At 37.3% G+C, this 21,784-nt stretch overlaps 1 protein-coding gene across 1 annotated transcript in view; it reads right to left on the bottom strand.

Moving 5' to 3' along the window:
* The window catches only part of Lrpprc (leucine rich pentatricopeptide repeat containing), a 105,770-nt gene extending 86,904 nt beyond the window's left edge, over positions 1-18,866 (bottom strand). The window contains exons 1-5 of the mRNA XM_005324518.5: positions 18,660-18,866; positions 5,428-5,627; positions 4,319-4,441; positions 502-623; positions 346-404 (exon numbers count right to left, since the gene is read on the bottom strand). Coding sequence (XP_005324575.1) covers positions 346-404; positions 502-623; positions 4,319-4,441; positions 5,428-5,627; positions 18,660-18,802 — 647 coding nt within the window. The 5' untranslated portion in view covers positions 18,803-18,866. The remainder of the gene's footprint in view (positions 1-345; positions 405-501; positions 624-4,318; positions 4,442-5,427; positions 5,628-18,659) is intronic.
* Positions 18,867-21,784: the final 2,918 nt, after the last annotated feature.

Genomic DNA, 21,784 nt, shown 5'->3' with positions numbered 1-21,784 from the left:
AACTGATTTTATATGAATCAGTGGGATTCCTAGTTTTATAAGTGAAGACAGTTAAAAAACTAAGAACATTTCTCTAAGGAAAAAAAAGTAAAGACACCTTTATATCTCAATAATTTTATACTTGTGCTCTAAAACAACATATTTGTAATTAAAACAGATTATTCATCTTGTCCTCTTAAACAATTTTACATTTTATCTAAGTCATATTACCAAAATGTGTAATATTAAAATATTTCTGAAATAACTATCCTTATTAAGAACTAAGAGAAAATAAAATGAACATACTCCAGGTTTACAAAATTTATAAATTGGTTTGCATAAACCTACATTTATAGAGATCCATACCTGGCACCTTCAATATCTCCTACATTACAGTAAGCAGCAATCAGCCTCTGGTATGTCACCTGTCAATGAAATGGGCTGGTGAATTTTTTTCCCCTGGGCAAAAGAAATCCAAAAAGTTGGTATGGCCAACCAATATTTACCATAATAACTACCTACTCGATTTGGCTGAATGTTTGCTTCCTCCATTTTTGCCAAGAAATCAGTAGGTGAGAATTTATATTCATTTTGAAGATAAACTTTAAGTAAAGCATTGTAGTGACTCACATCATACACAGTGCCTACAAAGAAAATTTAAATGAAATTTTTAATCATGACTTAACAATTTAGAAAAGCATTTAAAATCACATCCTTGTCACAATGGAAATCATGTGTACCCAAATTTATCAATTTAAAAAAAAGGTAAAATTAACACTGTAGCATTTCACTCAGATAATATTAACACTTAACCCATCTATACAGATATCTTGTGAGAACATAGCAAGCTAAGCCAATAAGACATAATTACTGAATTGCTATACAGTTATAAGTAACTGCCTATTCAGATATTAAAAGGTCTATTACTTATGAAGCATAGTATCATCTTCCTGTTAGAAAATGCTAACAATACATATTTATTTATTTATTTAGATATAAGAGATTGAACCCAGGTTTACTTCTACCACTGAACCATATACCCAGCCCTTTTTATTGAGAGACAGGGTCTCCCTAAGCTAACTAGCCTGGCAGTGAACTTACAATCCTCCTGCCTCAGCCTCCCAAGTTGCTGGACTACACATGGGCACCATCACACTTGGCCAACAATACCTCTATATTTAAAAATAACTTGAAGGGCTGGGGTTGTGGCTCAGCAGTAGAGCGCTTGCCTAGCTCGTGAGAGGCGCTGGGTTCAATCTTCAGCACCACATAAAAATAAATAAAAATAAAGGCATAAAATAAATAAAAGTAACTTGAAACCTTTTCTATATAAAGCAGTTATTGATAGACTACAATTGTAGTTCTTTTATACAGATAAATGTACTGGCAATTTTTATTATTTCTTTATTAGGCCACTAAAAGCCTTTGTTTGAAGGAACTACTCCATCCCTTGTTGCTGATTATCATTTTTAGTCAACCTGCCTTATTTACCTGTATTCCAATGCCCTTCTTTGGCTTCTCTCTGTGTCTGTACTGCCTAAGACCATGTCAATTAGGGCTACCATTCAGCCTTACCCTCTCCATTCATGACATCATAGTCATCCCATCGATTTAGGCTAACACGTTTCACTAAATTTTCATGAATTAAATTCCATACCCTTATTCAACTGCTAGTGGTCTCAGTCTGTGGTCATTATCTGGTGTCAGTTCATGAGATTCTAGGCAGCTGAGAGCTGAGACCTATTACTTTCAGGAGGCAAGGGAGGGTGTTGAACCTAAGGACTTTCTACCACTGAAGTACATCCCTGGCCCTTTTTGTTATATTGAGACAGGGTCTCAGTATCTACAAAGGGAATCTAGAAATACCTAAAATTTACTAAAATCTCAAAATTTAGGGATATAAGCCTGAAATATCCTACCTTAGCAACCAAAGGTTATATATAACAGCATTGCTTCCAATATTTTACCTCACATCCTTGTACCTTAAATAATATCTCACAACTTTGGCTCTGCTGTCCATTAAGATGTTAATAACTATCATGTAAGGGACCTTTTATATTCTAGAACATTAATCTTCAGAAATTTTAGAATAATAATAATAATAATCTTTTTGGCAAATATTTCGCATTTCAGCCCATTTTTAATTACATGACTTACTGACAAACAGAAAAAAAGAAAATTTCAGTATGTTGCTCAAACCTAGGGCTTCATTTATACTAGGCAAGCAATCTATCACTGAGCTATATACCCATCCCTAGAAATTTCCAATAGTTATAGCCAATTCTTTCTTTTTAGTTGTAGTTGGACACAATACCTTTATTTTGTTTATTTTTTTATGTGGTGCCAGGATCAAACCCCGTGCCTTATACATGCTAGGCAAGCGCTCTACCACTGAACCACAACCCTGGCCCTATAGCCAATTCTTTATCACTTTTCTTTTTTTTTGCAAGTCAAAACTGTAATAAGATTTTATCTCACACCAGTCAGAATGGCAATTATCAAGAACACAAATAATTATAAATGTTGGTGTGGATCTGAGGAAAAAGGTACACTCATACATGGGTTAATGGGACTGCAAATTAGTACAACTCCTCTGGAAAGCAATATAGAGATTCCTTGAAAGACAAGAAATGGAATCACCATACTAGCAAACCAGCTATCCCACTCCCATTTATCTAACAGAACTAAAATCAGCGGACTATCGTGATACAGGTACATCAATATTTTTAGCAGCATAATTCGCCATCACCAAGTTGTGGAATCAGTCCAGATGCCCATCAGTAGATGAGCGGATTAAGAAAATGTGATATATATACACGATGAAATTTTACTCAGCCATAAAGAAGAATGAAATTGTGAAATCTGATGGTAAATGGATGGAAATGGAGAACGACATGTTAGGTGAAATAAACCAGATTGAGAAAATTTATCACTTTTCTGCTGTTTTTTTGTTTTTGTTTTGAGTACTAGGGTTTCAACCCAGGTTTCAACTTCCGGTGCTTCTGGGATTACAGATGTGTGCCACCATGCCCAGTTATTCTGTTGCTTTTATACTGACAAAAATCCTTTTCCATACTGAAATCCAACATTTATACATACTCTTTAGACTTTAAAAAAATGAACTTGTCACCAATCTGAATTCAAGAGGAATCCAAAACTGTGATGTAAGGATCTGTCTTTATTCTACAGTTTTTTTCTACATTTTGAAGACTAGTCCCAGTATTTTACATATTTGTGGTACCACTTAATTGGATCCTCTATCAATCTTATTTTGAAACTAGAAAAGTTACAGATTCTCAAACATTTACTATGTCAAATTAATTATTTTAAGGATTCCACAAAGAATCATACCATGTAAAAAACAATTATTTCTAGTAGTATTGCACATTCTATTGTATTATGCATAACAGCTGATGGTTTTAGATTCTAATATGCTTAAGAAGCATCCTTCTAGATTTAAAATTTTTTAAAAAACAGAAATGTATATTAAATTTTAAAAGCCAGTCTTTTAAATTTGGTCTTATAAGTTATTCTTTGAATATATGCTATATTCATATGGCTTAAAATTGAAAGGATATAAGAAAGGACAGAGTAAAAATTGTATCTAATGTTTATCATCCTTCCAGAAACATTTTAATATTGTATACATATTCATGTAAGGAAAAAACACTATTTCAAAGTAGTATTTTATACTATATATTGTTCTGAATCTTAATTTTTATTTATAATCTGGAGAACACATCCCTCATTATTATTCAAACACAACCTTCATTTTTTAAAGATTTGCACAGTATTCTATCATAGACTTTCCATAATTTATTCATCCAAACCCCAGTGAACAGCATTAGCATTGATTCCAATTTCCTGCTATTACAAACTAAAATACTCTTTTATACATGTAAGTACATCTGCACCAAAATTCTAACAAATGTAACTGCTTGATCAAATTGCAGGTCCAGTTATAACTTTGACAGGCTAAATTCCTTTTTTTGTTTTGTTTTGTTTTAGTTCTTGGTGGACACAACATCTTTGTTTGTATATGGCGCTGGGGATCGAACCCAGGCCTCACGCATGCCAGGCGGGCGCGCTACCGCTTGAGCCATATCCCCAGCCCCAAATTCCTATTTTATTCTTACCAAAGTTGGAATACTTGTTATGAAAAAAATCACTATATTCTTAATGCCCCTAGATGTCACTATAACTCACCAAATAAAACATTACCAAAAAATCATGAATCAAGTAGGCCTTCCATAAAATTATAGCATTTATATAAAGAAACACATTTTTATTGGGGGGGGAGGGACCTTTAACACACATCCTGTTAGTCAACTAATCATACCCAGTGTCTGAAGTTTGTCCCATATCCTATGAGCAAATTCTGTTCTCTCTGCAAGATTCAATTCAGGCAAGAGAGAACCACAGCTGCGCAACAGAAGCAAGGCTTGATTACCACCTGGGCTACCTATGGAAGAAAAATTGACAATGTTTAATAGTGCCAACATAATGTAGATAAATATCAAAATTTAAACTGAAATTTATAAATGTTTGGCTCAAAGATAATATTGTAGTACCCAAATATTAGAAAAAGCATATCCTAATCCACAATGCTACTAAAAATCACAAGTTAAAATTTTTTAATATTAGTCCACTTTAAGAAATGTAAAAAACTTATACATTTAAGAAATCTATAAAATCTATGTAATGTGTGACTCTAAAAACACAGAACCTAAGGTTACATTTCTCAGTATCTTATGATAATGTTACAACGCTCAAGAATATTAGAATATTGAACCCAATTAAAACTCAAGAATATCCAATAGTTTTATAATTGGTTAACAATAATATAAATTTCCTCCTCCCTATGTATAGAATCTTTATCTACATGTACCTGAACGCTGACTTTAAGACAAAAGACAAAAATAAACCACCTATTTTATGATTCCATTTATATGAAATATCCAGAAGAGACAAAACTACAGAGACAGAAAATAGATTAATGGTTAACTAGGGTCGGAAGGGATTGTGGGGTGGGTGGGGACTGATGGTAAGGACTGCAGGGGTTTCTTTTAAGGGTGACAAAAATGTTCTAAAAATGACTGTAGTGGCAGTTGAACAATTCTGAATAATTTAGAAGTAACAATGATGGTTTTTTAATACAGATGAATGTAGTTATAATTAATACTTCTCATCATAAGAGTTTATAGTTAAACTTTTTTTAAAATTTAATTTTATTTATTTTTGTATGTGGTGCTGAGGATCGAACCCAGTGCCTCACACATGCAAGGCAAGCGCTCTGCCTTTGAGCCACAATCCCAGCCCTATTCATTTATTTTTATGTGGCACTGAGTATTGAACCCAGGGTCTCATACATGCTAGACAAGTGCTTTACCCTGAGTCACAACCCCGCCCCAAAGGCTCAACTTTCTAAGCAGAAAAAATCTGAAATACCTGAACGACATGTGCTATCAAAGACTTTTTGCAAAAGTCCCTTTGGAATGCGGCCAGTTCTTCGGACAGAATTATCCAGTCTCATTAGAGCCCAATCAAATTGATTAGCATTCCTTCTAGAAGAAGAAGTAGGCTCCTCTTGAAGATCATTCTTTTTTTCAGCAACAATGGCATAAAGCCTCACTTGGCTTAGTAGTTTTCTAGAAAATGAAACATAATTAGGAATAAACTAAGTCAACTGCTATCTATATAGATCATCTTTCTGAGCAAAATTTACATAAAGTTACTAATTAGTTAATAAATACCTTAAATCACATAATAATATTCAGAGAAGTATGCATCGATAGGAAAGTTTGACTTTTGTTTTAGATAAAATCTCTCTCTCACACACACACACACACACAAATTATATACATAGAGTATCTTCTGAGCAATGGAGAGTACCTTGATAACATTCAACATAAAATCATTTTGGCCAGGCACGGTAGCCCACTCCTATAACCCCAGGGGCTCAGGAGGCTGAGGCAGGACAATCACAAGTTCAAAGCCAGCCTCAGCAAAAGTGAGACTCTAAGCAACTCAGTATGAGATCCTGTCTCTAAATAAAATACAGAATAAGACTGGGGATATGGCTCAGTGGTCGAGTCCCCTGAGTTCAATACCTGATACTCCCCCCAAAATAATAATAATAATTTCAAATAGTTTTAAAAGGTAATAATATGGTGTGTTTTAAATCGTGGTTAAAAAAAGGAAAATGAATTATACTACAAAGTTCTTCTTGCCTCTATAAGTGAGACAATATATCTAAACTATATCCAAATTCTTAAAACTACTTTCAAATGTTTTTGGGGTTATGTATTTAAAATGTAAATAGCAAGCTTATTTTATTTGGAATAAAAAGTTAATTTCTAGGCAGTTTCTTTATAGGATTATTCAGGTCAAAATCCTTTCTCAGCAGTCTAAAGAAATTTGAAACATCAATTTTTATCTGTCAAAAAGTTAGTTGTGTAGTTCCCTAATTATTTGAAACAACTAACCATTAAAAAAATAAACAAAAACTATGCAGGCTGGGGTTGTAGCTCAGTGGTAGAACACTTGCCTCACATGTGTGGGGCCCTGGGTTTGATCCTCAGCACTACATAAATAAATAAAAAGAAAGATATTGTGTCCATTTACAACTAAAATAAATAAATAAATAAATGATTTTTTAAAACTATGCTTCCCATTTTAAACTTCAATAATTTTAGAAAAGTCAGAAGAGAAAGAAAAATGCTTAAAAATTAGCTAAGGTCATAGTAATACACATGTATTTATAAAAAGGAAGCAAACTTTAAACAGTTCAGTATTTTAATAATACAGAGACTAACATGTAACCAAATGATCTAAAATATGAGATCAGAGGTATTTCACTTCATGGCAATATAGTCTGCACTTGATCCACAAATATCAGACTTAAGAAAATAATCCTGGGCTGGGGATGAGGCTCAGGTGGTAGCGCACTCGCCTGGCATGCGTGTGGCCCGGGTTCGATCCTCAGCACCACATACAAAGAAAGATGTTGTGTCTGCCAATAAATAATAAATATTAAAATTCTAAAAAAAAAAAGAAAATAATCCTTATGTATCCCAAAGTCCTGATGTAAACACTTGAGTTTAAAGGCTTTCTCTCATTCAAATATCTACCATTTTAAACTGACAACACCTGTAATTCTTGAAAATGTATACACTTACTCCACAAATATCTTAATTACAGCAGTCAATAAGTATAACCAAGTATTACATACTAAGTATATAATTAATAAGCAAAATGTAAAAATATTTATTAATTCAGAAAATGCCTCCAGGATGATAATCACATTTTTCTAGCATGTGCACATTTCTACCATAGTCAGTGGTAAGTTTAAAAGTAAACTGCAGGGCTGGGGTTGTGGCTCAGTGCAGAGTGCTTGCCTTGCACATGTGAGAAACTGGGTTCGATCCTCAGCACCACATAAAAATAAATAAAGATATACAAAAAAAAAAAACTGCAGGGGTTAGGGGTATAACTCAGTGGTATAGTACATTTGCTTTGCATACATGAGGCCCTGGGTTTGATCACCAGCACCCAAGAAAAATAAAGCTATTGCTTTCCTATCCTATGCTATTAACCTAGAAAACGAGCCCCAAATGGAACGATTATGTAGGTGAAGTTACACTAAAGAAAACTATACCAGAGGTTCCATCGTAAGATGATAGAATTCCACTTATACAAATAAATAAATCGGAAAACAATGGGAAAAACTAGGACTTCAACCAAAAAGACTACCTTTTCTTTTCCTTTATTCTTCCTTTTTTTTCCTAGCAGTTCTGGGAGTTGCCTGCCCATGCTAGGCAAGCACTCCAGCAAGCTACATCCCCAGCTCACAATGTCTTATCTTTATAAACTTAATGATCAGCACATTGTAGATAATTAACAGATAAATGTCTATTAAATGAGCTGAATTAACTAAGTGTGGCACTACCAACATACCATATAACATATTTATTTGTCCCTTCCTTCCCAAAGGTTTCCTTGGCCACTTATTTGTTCCTGTATCAAGTGTTACTGAACTATGCCCTTATTGGTGTCAAGCAAACAGTAACAATTATTTTAAATCCCCCATAACAATGTGTCAAGTTCAGGCAAGAGTGAAAAGCTAATTAACACAGAAATTTCAAAATGGCAGCGAAGTACTCTTGCCAGTTTTTCACACAACTCAAATCTGATAACTGGTAAAGGCACAAACAAGATTCAGGGATAAAATAGATGTGTAAAAACCAGTAAATCATTATGAACACTCTCAAGCTCATTTTCCTTACTAAAAAGTCAAGAGAATTATACATTTAAACAAAGAATTCTCCAGTGCTTTCTACATTAATTATACAGCCCAGAATTCATTGACTCAGTCATTTAGTAGCACTGGGGATTGAACCCAGGCCATTGAGCATACTAAGCAAGTGCTTGACCATTGTAATACACCTTGAGGGAAATAAGAACTTCACTGACCTAAGCAACGGGTATATTGTAATGGAAGGAAAGAAACAGGGGTTAATAAAAGTGGCTCCACACTAAGGGCATGCTTAAATTGGAGCACACTGTCTCCAGATTCTAACAACCAAAACTGATGTAACTACATAAGAGAAAATTATTTTATTATCTCAACCAACTATCATAGTAGTTCATTTACATTTTTTAGTTAAACACCTCAGGTTCCCTCCTGAAACTCTGGCACTCACCACTAATATTCAGGTAACACATGATTTCCTCTGGTAACATCTGGCATTTTAAATGGCTATTTTTCTGGGGGCCTGTTTGTTTTACAAAAATGATAGTGGTGGTAATGGTTTTATTTTTTGCAGTATGGTGATTAATTAAACCCATGGCCTTGCACATTCTAGGCAAGCATTCTACCACTGAGGCACATTATCAACCCAGTGGTTTTTACTTTTACTCTTTAATACCAACTTGATATGCAAGTGTCCATATTTCAAATATATATTTCATATATATTTATATGTAGATATGGACCAGATTATTATAGAGACTTCCACAGAATTCCCATTTTAAGCCTATACCATTTCTTAAAAGCAATATATGGTTTACATAAAAACTGTGCAAAAAGTACAGTTCCCATATTCCTTCTTTCCTTACCAGTTTCCCCTCTAATGTCTAATGTTAGTGTCCTATATTTGTTACAAACAACCAACTAATATTGGTACATTATTATTAACCAAGGTCCATAGCTTACACTAGGGTTCATTGTGTACAAATCCATAGGGTGAAAAATACATGTATCCATCATTATGCCATACACGATATTTCACTGCCCTAATGACCTGTGCTCCACCTAGTCTTGCCTTCCACCTTCCTTCTGAACCCATGGCAAGAACTGATTTTCTCATGTGTCTGTAGCTTTGTCTTTTCCAGGCTGTCATACAGTTACAAAATAAAGTACACAGCCTTTTCATACTGGCTCTTTTCTAGTAGTGTTCACTTACTGTTCCTACATCTTTTCATGGTATCAAAGCTCATTTCTTTTTATTGTTGCCTCATATTACACTATGTGGATATATACAATTTGTACCTCCAACTACTGAAAGACCTCTTGGTTGCTTCCAACTTTTGGCAATTACAAATAAAGCTAAATAAACATCTGTGTGCTGGTTTCCATGAGGACATAAATTTTTAACTCATTTGGATAAACTAATCTGGATAAACCTATGTTTCTAAGTTTGTAAGAAACTGCCAGACTACCTGCCCTAATAGTTGTGCCACTCTGTATTCCTACCAGCAATGTACAAAAAGAGTTCCTGTTTTTCTATATCCTCACCAGCATTTGATATTTTCAGAATTTTGGATTTTAATCATAATAGGTATAGCATCTCTATCTCATCGTCATTTTGATTTACAACTCTCTATGACACATTGTGTTGAGCATTTTCATATGATTATTTGATACCCCTGTGTCTTCTATAATGATGCATCTATTCAGATTTTCTGGCTGTTTTGTCTGTTTCCCTTGTGGTGCGAGGATTCAAACCTAGGGTCTCACATATGCTAGGCAATCACTCTACCACTGAGCCATATCTCCAGTTCCTCTGCCCATTTTTTTAATTGGGTCATAAGTTTTCTTATTGAATTTTTAGATTTCTTTGTATGTTTTTATACTGTTTATTTATTAAATAAAATTTTTAGTAAAGCATTAGCATTTCTTCAATATATACCAAATTAACCATACCAGTTCATAAGACACTGCCCTCCTTGTTTTTCTCTTCTTCACTGACATTATGAGCCATTTTAGTGTCACTCAGGAGTTTAAAAGAAATACAGATATTTTTTCATGTGTTTAATACATGCTAGATACTAGAAAATTTTTACTATAACCCTCATTTTACAGATGAGAAAACTGAAGCAACTTGCCCAAAAAGTCACAGTAATATCTCACTAATAACAGGATGACAGGGCCAGGATCTGTTCTTGGGCAGTCTTCATTCTGAAATGAGCCCAATGTGGTAGAGCATTAAGGAAACTAATCTGGCTGCAAAGAAGAGTTCACACTGGAGAGTAATAAAACTTAAACCTACTCAGGGAAGGTAAGAATAGATCATGGAAAGCCTACAATGGCCAACAAGTAAGAATCTGGATTTTATGGCATGTTTGTAAAATATAAGACTTATTTCCATAGAGCAATTCTCTTGGTTTATTTTGTTGCACCATTCTATAGACAATGGAGATCTCAAATGCACATCTTATGTTCTGATCAATCCCTAATTTAACTATTCCCTTCGAGTTCTCTTTAACCTGTTAATATGGTGAATTATACCAAATGATGTTGAACCAGCCTGCATACCTGACCACTTGGTCCTAGCAGATACTTCTTTTATACACTGCTGGATACACCTGAGTTTTAACATGTCAAAAGTTCAAAAAGATGATGACTCCTCCTAAAAGTGGTTGATATTCCTCCACTGCTACCACCTATATCACTACTCTGCTATTCCCTCAAATTCAAAATCTAAGGGTATGCCCTGTAATCCCAGAGTCTCAGGAGGATGAGGCTGGAGGATCAACCTTAGCAATTTAGGGAGGCCTTAAGCAACTCAGTGAGACCCTATCTCTTAACTAAAAATTATAAAGGGGGCTAGGGATGTGGCTCAGTGGTTAAGCACCCCTGGGTTTAATCCCTGGTATGAAAAAAAATAATAATCTAAGGATAATTATCTAACTGCTCAATCTCTCTCACGTTCTTCACATACCATTTGCTGAGTCCCTGAATATTTCTTTCTTAGGCCTTTGATGAAACCAGAATACACAGATCTTTTGCAATAAAATCTTCATTAGTTTCTCAGGCTTCAGCTTCTCTCCACAAAATTGCCAAATCAGTATTCCCAAAGTCGTCTTTCTTCATGTCATCCTTCCTTTAAGATCCTATAATTGTTTATTCCTTTAATCACAATGGACCTAAGTTCCTTCATTTATTAAAGAAAATATTGAGCACCTTTCTCTGTAGAAGACACTATGCTAGGATTTCTGTTTAGCTAGTGAATATATCTGATAATAATTAAGCTTTTTATAAATACACCAATCGTGGAAAGAGCTATGAAGAAAATTAATAAGTAATAAAAGACTAACAGTGAGGCTCTACTTTAGATAAATGTTTAAGGATGGTGATATTTAAAGGTCTGGGCTCAGGATGAAAAGGAATGGCTACCCATCTAGCAGGGGATGAGTGTTCCAGACAGAGGTAGAGCAGTCAATAGGCCAAGTAAGCAAACAACAGATGGCATCAGAGATGAGGCAGGACAGATAAGACAGGGCTGGATCATGGATTTTGAAGGTAAGCAATTGGGATTTTATCCTAGGTAGATCTTATTCAAAGAAGTGAATCCTAGCCGATTCTGTTGAAGGTTTATAAACGTGAGTTATGATATGATCCAGTTCTGTTTTGAGGGGAAAACATTAAACTGTCTACCTGTTGGGAGGAACCACCAGAATTATTAAATAGACACCATTTAGGGAAAAAAATGAGGCTGTTGTTCCAATCCACCAAGCAATTCCAAATCCTTATGTTCTACTGGGAAAAACTGCCCCAGACACCCAATGGTATACAGTCCTTTGATAAAACAGATACTATTGCAGTAGTCTAGTTGAGAAATCAAATGAAGCTTAACCCAGAGTGGGCAGTGCAGAAGGGAAAGAAACATATTCCCAAGGCCCCTACCTGAATTAAATACAAACTCCAGGCAACAGTCTCACCAATACAACTTATTAATTCTCAATTCCCACACAATGGAAGAAAATTTCATGTAAAAGTGCCCTAAGTAGGCTTACTTAACCCTCTATATACATCTCACTGGATTATGTACCATTTTTATGAACACTTAATAAGTATAATCTTACAAACAAGAGGCTTCAAGGCATAGTGAAAACACCACAGCTTTAGGAACACAGGCTTAAGCCCCATGTTCTGGCCTGCCTTTAGGCTCTGCTATCTGTAAAATGTGTGAGACTTTGACCAAGTTACTGCAATTTTCTCCACTTTGGTTTGAATGAAGGTTTACTCCTCCAAAACAGTTGATGAAATTTAATCGCCAGTGTAACAGTATTAAGAAGTGGGGGGCTGGGATTGTGGCTTAGCAGTAGAGCGCTTGCCTAGAATGGGCAGGACCCAGGTTGCATCCGCACCACATAAAAATAAAGGCATTGTGTTGTGTCCATCTACACTGAAAGAGAGAGAGAGAGAGAGAGAGAGAGAGAGAGAGAGAGAAGGAAGGAAGGAAGGAAGGAAGGAAGGAAGGAAGGAAGGAAGGAAGGAAGGAAGGAAGGAAGGAAGGGTCTTTAAGAGGTCATTCATGGGTGGTTCAATGCCTTTTGAAAGGGGATTTCAGAAATGGATCCTCTTTCTTTTTTGCCTCCCACCATGAGATGATTCAGAAAGAAGGCCCTTGCCACAGGCCAGGCCTTCAGTCCTGGTCTTCTCAGCCTCCAGAACTGAGAAACAAAATTCTCTTCATTGTAAATTACCCAGTATTTTGTTACAACACAAGATATTCTTTAAGCCTATAATCTAGGGGATAAAAACAGTATTTACTTTACAAGGCTATTACTTGTGAAGATTAAATGAGATGATGCCATCCTTCCCAATATAAACATTTCTGCTAGGTAAGATGACTTTCATAGCATTGAGACTAAGTTGTCCATTGGTTTAATTATCTTTAAACATAATTTTTTTAAAAATCCCTATTACATCAAGTCTTTATTTTACTATCATTTTTGCTTGAGATATAATTAAATTTTAAAAATGTTAGTTTAAACCTACCTAAGGCCAACAGAAAAAACATTAAGTATAAGTAACAGTTCAAAAGTACTCAGATTTGGCAAAAAATCTGAAGGCAGTATACAAATGCCTGAAGTTTGAGCAACACTAAGAAAGTGTAAACAAAGGACCTAGCAAAGTACAAATAACAAATATTAACTAAGTGTTTATGAAAGCATTTTCTTCTTTTTTAAATGAATTAGCAGAGATCTTTCTAAGCACAGATTCTTCATTTGAATAAAAATGTCTACCTTAAGGGTGGGGATTTAGCTTAATGGCGTAGTGCTCGCCTAGCATGTGTGAGACCATGAGCTTAATACCCAGCATCACAAAACAACAAAGTCTACCTTGTGAAGATCACATTAGGAAAAAAAAAATAGATGTTTAAATTAACAAAGCAGTGCTCAATAAATAATAGCTCTTATTATAACAGAAGGTACTCAATAGATTTCTACTGTCTGGGTTTTTGTTTTGCTTTTTTTTTTTTTTTTTTTTTAATCTTATAAAGCTTAGTCACAATGAACTTTCTCCCTGCAGTACCAACATTGTTCCTAACTGTCCACTCCCAACGTCTAGCTATCCTGTAATCTACGTGAACTTTATGAAGACCTGTATCAAAATCCTCCAATGGGTTTTAATCCTCCAATGGTTCTAACCATCAACCAGTCAACCAACCTGTTTGGGCTTCAAGGAATCAACCGGTCTTTGTCCTATCAGCCTCCTCCATGCTGCACAGAATAAAAATACAGCTCAATATTTTCACGGGCTTCTCTACCCTTGGAATACTGCACATCCTTAATCATGTGACCCTAAAACTCAAGTAGTCCCCTACCACAAAACAAATGTGATTACTCTTTTCTTTGAAATACCACAGCACTATATTCCCCTCTTGGGGACAGCATACATCTAATAGGTATAAATGTGTTTGTCATAGTCTTCTGTAATTCACAAACATTGAGCAGAGGTGAATCTGTCAGACTTCACAAGACCAGAGGATTCAGATAGACTCTTAATACATTAAAATTTTTCCAAACTGAGAGGTAAACAAAGGAAAGTTTCTTTTTTTTCCAACTTTATAAGTAGAAATCACACCATTCTATTACAAAGTAATATGTAATTTTCACCTCTGGGTCAATCATCAGTCTAAATCCACTCCAAACAGATTTAGCTCACACTATATCTTTCCTGTGAAGCACACAAGCATTATTCTAAAATTTCTCACAAGAAAAATGTGAGAAAACAAGAGTATTTACTCCCCCCCTTCTCACAGAGAATAAGGTAAGAGCTGGAAGAAAGCATTTGTTAAAAAAAAAAAAAAAAAGGGCTGGGGATGTGGCTCAAGCGGTAGCGTGCTCGCCTAGCATGCGTGCGGCCCAGGTTCGATCCTCAGCAGCACCACATACCAACAAAGATGTTGTGTCCGCCGAGAACTAAGAAAAAATAAATAAATGTTAAAATTCTCTCTCTCTCTCTCTGTCCCCCCCCCTCACTCTCTCTTTAAAAAAAAAAAAAAAAGAAAGAAAGAAAAGAAAAGGACATCAGGTTCAGTTAAACCTGTAATCCCAGCAACTCAGGAGGGTAAGGCAGGAGGTTCCCAAATTAGAGGTCAGCCTCAGCAACTTAAGAGAGGTCGTAGTAACTTAGCAAGACTGTCTCAAATAAAAAATAAAAAAAGGACTGAGGCACCCTAGGTTCAATCCACAGTACCAAAAAAAAAAAAAAAAAAAAAGTGCTAAAGTACTAAAATAAGGAATGAAGAGCAAGACCAAAGCAAAAACAGAGGTACACTCTTTCTGGTCCTTCAGTTTTGAAAACAGATTGATAAATTTTAATAATTTCACTTTTTTTTTTCATTTTTCTCTGTCCTTCTGAGACAGGACATACCTAGAAATCAAGATTAGTATGAATTTGTACAAGCACATGTAATAATATCAATGGGTTAAGAACCCTTTAATCTTCTTTGTATCTCACAATATTCCTTTACCAACATCTAAGATGTTCATTGTTTACTCAACAAATAACTTGACACCTACTACAAGCCACAAAGTTAGAGGGAGACAAAAGGAATCAGACCCTGCCTTTGAGGAATAAGAGCCAGATCTGAAATATTGGTGGTTACACATACAATAATGTTAATGAATGTTCTGGTTATACTTTGAGAACAGAAGTCTTCCCATATTCTAGGGACACATAAGTGGTGAGGCTCCCAGAGGCATCTCTAGCTTAGAAATACCTATGCTAGCTTCTGGATCTGATACTGGAACCACAAGATGACACAACAGGGCTTAATTATAAATAGGAAAATGACATGATCAAGTTACCTGGGACAGGGGCTGGGGTTGTGGCTCAGTGGTGGAGCACTTGCCTTGCATGCTTGAGGCACTGGGTTCAATACTCAGCACCACATAAAAATAAATAAACAAACAAAATAAAGGTAAAGTTACCAGGAACACTAGGGAAAGATAATGGGGTTGGAGGAAGTAGTGATTTGTTCCAAAGTAGATCTCAGAATTTAATCATTCATGCAATAAATAAACGAAGAGGAATTAGATGGGAAGGAGAAGTCAAGAACAAAGATATCCAGGTTCTTTTGGGAAAGAGAAAAGACAACATTCACAAAAACAGGGAACACAGGAAGAAGTGATTTGGGAGGAAAGGTGAGTCCAGATTCAGATGTTTTAGATTTGAAGGACTTGTCATCCAACCAGGCAGAGGTACCTAGCAGACAGTTCACATCCAAGAGGAGAAACAAGGCTACCACCAGAAAGGTAGGCAAGAGCTAATAATAATAATATTTTTACCCTAAAAATAAAAAAAGTCACCCCCAGAGAAGGAAAAAGTGACAGAACAAAAAGGACCAAAGGTAAAACCCTTAAGGACACAAGCATTCAATGAACATAGAAAAAAAGCAATGAGAAAAAAATCCCACAGAAAAGAAAATCAAAAGTGACATCAATGCCAGGGTAAGGCTCTCATGAAGAGAAAACTAGAAAACAGAATAGTAAGTCAGAGATTAAAGACTAAAAAGTGGATTTGGTAATTAAGATGTCCTTTGCAAAAATTAAAAATAAAATGAACATACATTTTACACATACTTAATAAAGGATATGTACTATATCAATGGCTCTCTTTGGATGACAGAAATAAGGGTGATTTTTGATTTATTCTCCCACCACACACCTTACAACTGTTCCTCAAAAAACATGAGTTTTACAATTTAAAGAAGTTTCAACAAAAAAATTACTAACAACACAGTCATGTCCTATGCCAGTGACTACAGTGGGTAGAAGACTGAATGAGAAGCAAGAAAAGGAAGGAGACTAGAGAATGGACAGGAAAGAGACTCGAAAGCTTCTAGAGTAATAATCCTGTGAAAAGTTTTGTTTCCAATTGGAAACAATCTGGTCTTGCTGACAAGCTCTGGAGTGCCAGACTGTATAGAAAGAATGTTCAGAATCCAAGAAACAGCAAATACTTCTCTATTGCCTGCTCTGATCTGAACATACCGGCCACAGACAAAATCCTGCTCTCAGGCAGCTTGCCTTCTACGAAGAAAACAGAGAACGATAAATACTAACATCAGATAAGTGAAATATGCCAGGGATAAAACTAAAATAGGATAATGTAGATTTTTAGGTTGATGTCAAAGTAGGCCTTCTCTGAGAAAACATTTTAGTGAATCCAAAACACGAAAGTAGCATTGCCAGTAGTGGGGAAAGGCCTAGTTAACTCTACAGAAAAAAAAAAAAAAAACTTAGGCTCAGACATTTTAGGTAAGACATTTAAGATTATACAGCAAGGAAACAGCCCAGGTCTGATGAGCACCCTGACCAAAAACCTTTCTACTACATTACCTTTTTAGTCAGCTTCCCTCAAATGCAAGGGTCAAGGTGAAAAATGACATTGACACTCCTCTGGCCTCACAGGGATGGAAAGACTAGAGAAAAATAAGAGTAATTGGCACAAGTTTCCCAAAAGAAACTCTGAAAACGAAGAGATGTCATTCTATGAAGGCAAGGCATGATTTCTGAAGGTTAACTGTTCAAGCCCGATACAAAAAGCACTAGTTTCCAAAGATTTATGAGTAAGTCACATGATCATAAAACAGGCCTGGGAGTATAGCTCAGTTGGTAAAGTGCCTGCCTCAAATGCATAAGGCCCTAAATTCAATCCCCAGCACCACAAAAATAAATAAATAAATAAGCAAGGATTTCCTTCTTTTAGTTTTATGTAGAGATCAGCTGGCTGGTGCAAAAAGGTCCATATAATCATTGTCATTATATAGCACTTACTATATGTCAGGCCCTTTATTAAATGCTTTATATAATCCCATGCAATACTCTAATAACACTCTTACCGCTTCCATCTTACAGCTAAGAAAACTGAGGTCTGGAGATGGTAAGTGATTTGTCCAATGGCATAATGCAAATAAACTGAGGAGCCTGCAGTCCAGACTTCCTCCTCCACACCCTCCCATTCCATATCATTAGCTCTCAGTCTTTATGCTAACTCTCAAATTACCTTTATGAACTCTTCCACCATCATTTCTCTCCAATGTTAAACTTAAACCTCCTTTCCAGGTAACTAGACTATTACTCAAATTAACACGTTCATCAACCTCCCTTATCCACTCCCGGCAAATTGATACCAAACCTTTCTCCCTATAATCTCAATCTAGGAGGGCATTTAATCACACATTATCACCCACCCAATTTTTAACGTGCCTTTATTTCGCCGGATCCTAATAGAGTACTTTGCATGTGTTCACTCACTCATTCAATGTCAGATTCCACTGTGACAATTCCCAACCCACCTTCCTAAATATGGAAGAAAAATTCCATTTAAGAAAACGCAGGCAAAAGCCCAAAAGGATCATAATCAGATGTCCAGCTCTAAACTATCCCTGGGTCATCCAAAACTCCCAACCCATCTCCCCGGCCCAAAAAAAAAAAAAAAAACTAAAGTTTTCGGGTCCTAAATACTACACGGTTACTAATCACCAACACTGAACCCACGTGGGACAGCACCCAAGCATGCCAATCCTAAAGAGGGAAACACCATTGTGGGGATCGGGTGGTGTTTCCCTCTTTGACCCCCACAACAGCCTTCAAAGGCCCCCTCAGCTTCACCGGCCCTGAGCAGCCAAAGGACAGAAGAGACCCAGTCCCGAAGCAGAGAGGGCAGCAACAAGCCGGAAGCTAGCCTTGCCCATGGCCATGACCTTCTGGAGACGTACGACCCCGTCACTAGAAAACCCTGGAGGAGCGAGTGGTCCAAAAGCCCCAGGAAGCTAGGTCGTGGGGCAGCTAGGAGCCTGGACCGGTTAAAGTCGGGCCCAGCTCCGGCAAGCGCAGACGACCCCGCGGAGCCTGGCTGGAGGCAGAACCCGCGCACTCACCCCGCAAAAAGCCGGGCGCGAGCGGCGGGCAGACAGGGGGCGGCGTGCGGCCGACCTGGGCCTCCCGTGAGGAGACGCAGGGAGAGCGGGAGGGACGACCCGGCACCCAAGAGCCAGCGGGCAGGTCTCAAAAGGGCTGCCATGGGTCGGCAGTTCACTCAGCGGATGCACGTTCAGCCAGAAGGACAGGAGGAGCACGTGATGGCGGGGTCACCCGGCGCAGGAGAGACCAAAGGCCAGGCGCGCCAAGTGTAGGGGAATGAAGGGGTTGTTTTAGATTGAAAGATAGAAAAACCTATTTCTCAGAGGTCCAGGGAGTTTCGCCCAATAGTTTGTTAAACAAAATTGCTTGATTTATTATTTAAGGCATTTTCGTTTCCATCCTACTCCACTTATCTCAGCACAATCAGTCACTCCACCCCTGCGCTTCTCAGTTGGTAGAGTCCTCAGGAGGTCGACTCCTCCCAGGTCAGCGCAGGGAATTGCGGGGGGCCAACAGGAAAGTACCCGGAGACTCTTGAGAAGAGCCGACTATGAAGATCCCGGAGTGTGGGACAATTCTGTTTCTCCAATGGGGACGTTGTGAGTGACGCTCAGCGATTCTGCCTTCACGCCGCGGTTGCTGCCGCTCTGATAGGACCTGCCTTAGCTTCAAAAACGCGGAACAGAGAAAGCGTTGAGGACCTTTGCACTGTGCTGTGGGCCCCGAAGGTTAAATATAATGTGAATTTTATTATAGAGCCCTGGGGACAATGTAAAGGAATGTGCAGATCTAACTCTAAATGTTCTACACAGTGCCGTCTTTTATGAAATGAATGGATTCTAACAAATATCATCTAGTTTTAAAGCTGGAGTTGAACTCTTTTTCTTTCCCGCTTCTTCACTCTTACCCCACCTCACCTTTCCATAAATGCACCTCTGTAGGAGGTGTCTGCAAGGAGGAGTCTGCGCCCCAAACCTGGAGCAAGTTAAATATGTAACTTCCTTCACAGGGCTTGTAGATTGGAAGGGTTCCCTGTGCACATCTGGGAAGCTGGAAACAGGCTTCCACTCCCTCTTCATCTACTTGCCTCCTGACCATCGACCCAGGGAAAGCTCATATACTTTCTCTGGAATTCCCACTGTAATTTTCCATTTGACTCTCTGTCCCAACTGCTTGAGAAAAGAGACTGTGATCTCTTACTGTAGTCAAAGTACCTGCCCAATGCAAGGTGCACAGTAGGTTGCATTCAATATTTATTGAATTGATGGGTACTTGGAAATTACAGACCCTTTGAAAAATGAGGGAGCTGATATCTACCCCCAGAAAAAAGTTAAGTAGTTAATACTTCTGAGCATTAGAATATAATTTACTTATTCTCTCATTCCGCAATTATTTAGTGAACACATATTCTGTGACAGGCACTGTTTGAGATCCTGGGGATACGACACAAAACAAAACAGACCAAGTCTTGATTCTAATGAAACTCATCCCAAAGTTGAGTTTGAGAAGGCAGATAAGAACTGTGATTTAAAATAAATCAGGGGGCTGGGGATGTGGCTCAAGCGGTAGCGCGCCCGCCTGGCATGCCTGCGGCCTGGGTTCGATCCCCGGCACCACATACAAACAAAGATGTTGTGTCCGCCAATAATAAATAAATAAATATTTAAAAAATAAAAATAAAAAAATAAAATAAATCAGAGTGGAAGGATTGAGGGTGCATTAGATGGGAAAGATCAGGCCAAAAACCTCTTTAAAGAGTTACCATCTGTGGGCAAGGGGGAGGGGGGAAAAAGGAGAGAATTGAACAACAGCAGAGGAGGCAGAGAGGGAAGGAGGGAGGGAAGATGGGAGGGGAGGGGAGCGGGGATAGTAGAGGATAGGAAAGGTAGCAGAATACAACAGTCACTAATATACCATTATGTAAAAATGTGAGTATGTAACAGATGTGATTCTGCAGTCTGTATTTGGGGTAGAAATGGGAGTTCAAAACCCAATTGAGTCAAATGTATGAGAGATGATTTATCAAGAGCTCTGTAATGTTTTGAACGATCAATAAAAAAAAAAAAATAGTGGGCCTGTGGAACACCCTATAATCCCAGCTATTCAAGAGTCTGAGGTAGGTTTGCATGTGCTGTGCGGGGCCAGCCTAGACAACATATAAAGACTCTGTCTTAAATTAAATTAAATTACAAAGGTTTGGGGAAGCAGCTCAGTGGTGGAACTGTTACCTAACATGAATGAGGACTGGAATTCAGTCCGTAGCACTGGAAAAATAAATAAAAAATTTCCTTTACAGGAAAAGATCTTTCAAAAAAAAAGAGTTACCATCTGAACAAAGACCTGAAGGAAGATAGGGAGGAAGCCAAAAGGATTTTCTGGAGCACAGAATTAAGAATTTTCCAGTGTTAGAGAACAGCAAAAAATCAAGTCCTGATGCAAAACAAGTGTAGTCTGTTTGAAGAGCGGAAAGGAGAACTGTGTGGATGAAAGAAAGGAATGACTAGGGGGTGAACATGGAGGTCAAAGAGGTAGTTGGGAGCCAGATCATGCTGGACTTTAAAGACAGCCTTCAGAACTTATGTTCAGAATGAAATGAACATTGTGAAGTTTGGTGTTTTCTGTGGTATGAATCCATTTGCGTTTTTTAAAGGGTTATTCTGTTTGAGGAGGAGATTTAGGGCGGAAAGGGAAAATAAAAGAAGATCAGAGAGGAAGTTCTTTCAATAATTCAGACTAAGGATGATAGTGACTTGGATTAGGGAATGACAGGTGAGATGAGAGATCAGGTCAGAATCAAAAGAATCTACTTATGGATTGGCTATGATGTACAAATCAAGAATGACTCCAAAAGTTTTGGCCTAACAATAAAAGGATGGAAACTGCACTGATTTAAGTGGGGAAGACTCAGGGAGAAGCAGATTTAAAAGATGACATCCAGGGGGCTGGGGTTGTGACTCAGGGGCAAGAGTGCTTGCCTAGCATGTGTAAGGCACTGGGTTCAATTCTCAATACCACATATAAATAAATAAAACAAATGTCTATTGACAACTCAAAAAATAAAAAAAACATGAAGTCCAGATGTGAAATTCGAGTAGGGTGTTGTCTAGAGGACATACAAGTCTGGCATTAAGGGGGAAAGTCA

The sequence above is a fragment of the Ictidomys tridecemlineatus genome, chromosome 12 (assembly GCF_052094955.1).
Source record: "Ictidomys tridecemlineatus isolate mIctTri1 chromosome 12, mIctTri1.hap1, whole genome shotgun sequence".
In the NCBI taxonomy this organism is placed as follows: domain Eukaryota; kingdom Metazoa; phylum Chordata; class Mammalia; order Rodentia; family Sciuridae; genus Ictidomys; species Ictidomys tridecemlineatus.
This window is presented reverse-complemented; position numbering and strand designations above follow the sequence as displayed.